The sequence below is a fragment of the Triticum urartu genome, chromosome 4 (genome assembly GCF_003073215.2).
Source record: "Triticum urartu cultivar G1812 chromosome 4, Tu2.1, whole genome shotgun sequence".
In the NCBI taxonomy this organism is placed as follows: Eukaryota; Viridiplantae; Streptophyta; class Magnoliopsida; order Poales; family Poaceae; genus Triticum; species Triticum urartu.
This window is the reverse complement of record NC_053025.1, coordinates 341,383,784-341,388,999: the sequence shown is the minus strand read 5'-3', so window position 1 is coordinate 341,388,999 and position 5,216 is coordinate 341,383,784. Positions and strand designations below refer to the sequence as shown.

General features: G+C 46.1%; 1 protein-coding gene across 3 annotated transcripts; it reads left to right on the top strand.

Moving 5' to 3' along the window:
* The first annotated feature begins 983 nt into the window (after nt 1-983).
* On the top strand, nt 984-4,019 carry LOC125551628. 3 transcript variants are annotated; one of them, XM_048714898.1, is made up of 4 exons: nt 984-1,332; nt 1,439-1,613; nt 2,356-2,469; nt 3,546-4,019. In XM_048714898.1, exons 1-2 carry the CDS (start codon nt 994-996, stop codon nt 1,526-1,528), a joined length of 429 nt encoding a protein of 142 aa, XP_048570855.1. In that variant the 5' UTR covers nt 984-993; the 3' UTR covers nt 1,529-1,613; nt 2,356-2,469; nt 3,546-4,019. The 3 variants fall into 3 exon arrangements, with proteins under 3 accessions (XP_048570855.1, XP_048570853.1, XP_048570854.1); XM_048714896.1 differs by having other exon boundaries at nt 3,538-4,019; XM_048714897.1 differs by lacking the exon at nt 3,546-4,019 and adding an exon at nt 2,944-3,365.
* The last annotated feature ends 1,197 nt before the right edge of the window (nt 4,020-5,216 follow it).

Genomic DNA, 5,216 nt, shown 5'->3' with positions numbered 1-5,216 from the left:
ATGAGCGGGGGACGGGGTGGCGCTGCGTCGGGGCGGCGTCGACCGAGGGCGCGTGCCGGCGGAGGAGAGGAGCTCGTTCCGGCGGTCGGCATGCGGAGAGGGCGCCGCGCTCCGGCGAGGCGTGACGTCATCCGGCGAGGAGGCGGCGATGCCCGGCGACGGGGTATGACGGAGAGAGGAGGCGCGGCGAGCGGCACGCTCGGGCGCTGGATTGGCGGCGGTGAGCGGCGTACCGGGCCGGGAGGGCCGGATCTGGGTAGCGGCGGGCCCGGCGGCGGCGGAGCGGGTAAGAACTGGCGGAGTGACACGTGGCGTGACGCGGGTGGGTGCGGGCGACGACGGTGCTGACGTGGCAGCCCACGATTGGCCGGGGTGACGTGTAGGGGAGCGGCGGACATGTCCGGCGCGGCGCAGATGCGTCCGGACGTGCGGAAGAGGAGTGGATCTAGGTTTAGACCCGGATTTCAAGGGAGATGCACATATTTATAGGTAGAGGGAGTTAGGAGAGTCCAAATGAGGTGCAGTTTTTAGCCATGCGATCGTGATCGAACGACCGAGATGATGGAGAGGTCTTAGGTGGGTTTTGGGCCACTTTGAAAGGGTGTTGGGCTGCAACACACACGAGGCCTTCTCGGTCCCTCGGTTAACCGTTGGAATATCGAACGAAGTCCAAATGACACGAAATTTGACATGCGGTCTACCGGTAGTAAACCAAGGCCACATGACAAGTCTTGGTCCACTCCGAAAACGTTTAACGCCCGCACACGAAAAGAGGTAGAAAGGGACACCGGGTGACATAGGAGCGCCGGATTGCAAAACAGACAACGGGGAAAAAGCTCGGATGCATGAGACGAACATGTATGCAAATGAAATGCACATGATGACATGATATACAATGCATGACACGCAATCAATGACAACGCAACAACAGCGAATAACTAGAGGACACCTGGCACATCGGTCTCGGGGCGTTACAGGGCCGGCCAGCGATGCATGCACACAGGTGCCGACCACGACCGCACCAGCATGGCCAAGTGGGATTCCACCTACCCGCGCTCCAAGCAGCGGTCAACCCCTCCCCGCCGCAGCCTCGCGCTGCGCCGCAAGCGCTCGTCCCACCGTGTCGCATTGGGGCTCTCCTCTAGAGACTCCGGCGCGTCTGGGGCGGATCTGGAGCTGGCGGTGCCCAAGCGGCGTCGCAGCATCGGCAGGTCCACCACCACAACCTCCTCCTCCTCCGTGCAGAAGGGCAACGACGGCCATGCGCGTGTGAAGCGAGGCGCGCGGCTCGAAGAGGCCGGCATCGCGCACTTCCTCGCCGCGCTGGAGCGGGTAAGTTAATACGCTGGACGTCTCTCTGTCACTCCATTTTTGTACCTCAATTTCGATCGCCTTGGCTAATGATGCATTGGTTGGTTGTGCGTGCATGCGCGCTCAGACGTGGAAGAAGATGGTGGCGGGCGCGTCGAGGATGTTCGTGGAGAGGCACCGGAGCAGCCACATGCAGCTCATCAGCGACATGGTCTAGCAGATGAGATCACCTAAGCTACCGCCCGTCCAACCGCCTTGGCGCCGCCGTTGCCGTTGGATGTTCAGTTTCTATCTATGAACAAGTATGCGTCACTTTTTCTTTTTTTTTGACCAAACACAAGTCCCCTTTCTAAAACTGCAGCCAAGCAGTACTTGCTACTGGAATAATCCCATGAATGAATTCTTTGTTGTGGTCAACTCTTTCTTGTCTCTCTACTAGGATTCATGCACCAAGCCTAGAGTTAGAATTTTGTGTCAGGCTGCTAGTAAATCAGGCTCTACTCTGTCGAATAGCATGTTGGATAGCACCTGTAGTTAATTGCACGGACATATGGATTTTCGTTCATTTTGTACGTATGTTTGTTTGTTCATGCTTACGACTTTGGCTAAAACACGTTGGATGCCCAATTCCTATGGTGAACCTTTTGGTTCAAGCAAGCAAACTCATGTTCCCTTTCTATGACTGAAGCCAAGTTGTACCTACCACTGGCATAATACGATGGATTCATTCTTTGTTTGTGGTCAACTCTTGTCTGTCTACTGGCATTTGTGCGAGAACCTGAATGTTGTGTAGGCTGCTGTGCTTTACTACCAATAAACTAGTTTGTATTCTCTCCAACTGCAAGTTGGATAGCCTTGCAATTAATTGTACAGACATGAATATGATTTTTGGTTCAATTTGTAGTATGTATATGCTTAAGACTTTGACTAAAACTAGTTGGATGTTCAGTTCCCCATGAAGGTGACCAATCCCTAGCAGTGCTCATTGGTCCTTCCTGTTAATTTCACCTCATGTGATTTTAATCTTTGTTTCTTGCTTTCCAGAGCGACCAAGTTCTCTTTACAACAGGACATCTGAGTTCGTCGTGGTGATGGCAGCTGACATGAAGCCGCTCAAAATCTCCTTGACCTCCCGTCATGTTTCTTGCGAACGGCAAGGTAGAAATTCTGTCCATATACATCATACTAATGCTAATTAATTTATATGTTGTAGCTTGCGCGATATGGTCATAGTAACTGTTAAGCTCGTAATTCTGTATGTTGTGTTCAAGTTTTCTCTAATATAGATTTCTCAAATCTCTCTCTGAACTTCTCTAATAAAAAATGGTGCTAACTATTAAAGCTCTTCGTGGTGACATGTTTCTTTTACCAATACAATAATATATTAGCACTCAAGGACTGTTCGAGTGATAGGCTGTTCATACTATTAGAGAAGTGAACTAATTAAGCTATTGCTTTCCCCAACAACAAAAAATAAACACGGCAGTTGAACAACTTGTATCCCTTCACTTGGAAGTCTATGAAACTTTCTGTAACAGCAGTGCAGCACACTTTGTATATATGTATGAGGCTGGGTAGTTCAAATCTACTTTACTTCCTAACTCATTCATATATATGATGGAAATTGTGCAGGTTCCATGGTGCCAAGTGGCCTTTGGCCATCTTGAATTGGGATTCCAGTAACAAGTAGATGGTGCTGCCACACTCAATATTTTAATTTGTTTTATTTTTCTTTTTGGAGAGATGTTAATCACCCAGTTTCCCTATTAATAACCTGAGAACACTTGCCTCCTCCCCAACCCTCGCCCCAGCCTGCCGCTGCTGGCTTGCTGCGTTGCTGTCGCCGCAGCAGATAATTATATTTTTGGGACTCTGTTTCTATGCTCTGCTCGATAGCATTTTGGATATTGATTGGACACGCTTTATATAAAACGATTTATCTTGTACATTGCTCTGCCTAACTTGTAGGAGTATACATGAAACTATACTTGTCAAATATCGATACTTGTCAAATATCGAGTATCATAGCTGAATAATAACGTCTTGTTTTCTGTTCACCGAATCAAAATTCTCCTCTCTTTTTACGATCACTCCATCTTACAACCATCAATAAGAAAAACACTTATCTTCATATTAGGATTATTATTTTCTTGTCTGCAATATTATAACAATTCTTCACTCTTTTTACCATCAATCCATCTTCTTACAGTTGCATGTTTTTTTTAGCTGTCCAGAAGACCAAGCCCAAGGAGGAAGCAGTTGTTCATCACTGAGGACAAGCAACTCCAGCAGGTTGATGCCATAGATTCATAGTGTACCTTCTATATGCCCATCCAGTTCTGTGATTTGTGTCTTGAAACCCAAAAACCCCATGCCCATGTGGGAGGAGAACCATAGTTTTTTGCCTGTGGAAAATAATATCCTTGGCTGAATCGACTTGAGGCAGTTTCTTCAAAATTCTTGGAAATAATTTGGTAGTTTCTTCCGGCGAGGAATTGTTTCATACTGAAGTTTACTGGTACATGTGTGGTTTGCTACTATTGCTTCGTTTGGGTTGGGTTGGTTCCAGCGGGGAGATGTGCACGCACACTGGCAGCATGAGCTAGCAGCCATGATTGCCAGCCAGCCACCACCATGTAAATGTAATAAATGTGTGGCCTATCTAGTGTGCTGCTGATAGAAATATAGATGTGTGGCCTATCTAGTGTGATGCTGATAATCTGTTTTTACCTCACTTGGCAGGCACCATAATCTGTTTTTTCCTCACTGTACTGTAGGAATAAATGTGTGGCCTATCTAGTGTGCTGCTAATAGAAATATAGATGGAAGATTTGTTGACCAGTTAAATTGAGCTTATTGTCAATTCTTCTTATAAGCTATGTTTGGTGCTGCCTAGAGGTTCTTATTCTTCTTCTTTTTTTGCATAGGTGAAGTATGAAGTGTGAAGCCGTGAAGCCTATCATCAAGAGTAGCATATTATGTATTATAATATCAAGAAAAGTGTAATATTAGTCAAAGTAGCATATTATGTATTGTAATATTTAGTGTTGTTTTGGATGAATTTCATTTGCTCCATAATCTGTTTGAAATATTGACTGTGTATATAATTTCCATACCTATGAAATGGAAACCGGACCAGGGGGACCCACTTATGAAAATTGGTTGACAAATTTTGAAATTTCTGATGTGTGGGTCCAATTGTGATATCAGCATGACAAGTGGGACCGGCGCAAAAATAATTTGGCTAAAAATAGAAAATTAATAGTAATGGCCTAGAAATTAAAAAGGCCGAATAGTTGGGCCTGGCCCATATAGCTGACCAAAATTAATAAGAAAAAATATATAAAAAGACTGAATTGTTGGGCTCAGCCCATGTAAACCACCGAACTGGACCGGGTTGTATCTTATCAACGATCTTTTCAATTGGTCGCAATTTTGCCACGTCAGATTGACACGTAGGATCCTACGTGGCCTGGTTAGAGAGCTAGCGACCAAAACAGAAGGTCATAGAATCAACGACCTTTTGATTTGGTCATGGAATTCCACGACCTTCTCACAAGGTCGTTAATTTCAATTTACGACCGCCAGCTTTTGACCTTCTATTTTTGGTCACAAAAAGGTCACAAATAAAAAACAATGACCTTTTAGTGACCAATAGTGATGGTCGCAAGCTGACATATTTCTTGTAGTGAAATGACTAAGGAGTTAGTCACGAGGTGATGTATTACGAAACGAGTAAAGAGACTTGCCGGTTACGAGATTGAACTAGGTATGAAGATAGCGATGATCGAGTCTTGGGCAAGTAACATACTGATGGACAAAGGGAATTACGTATGTTGTCATAACGGTTCGACCGATAAAGATCTTCGTAGAATATGTAGGAGCCAATATGGGCATCCAGGTTC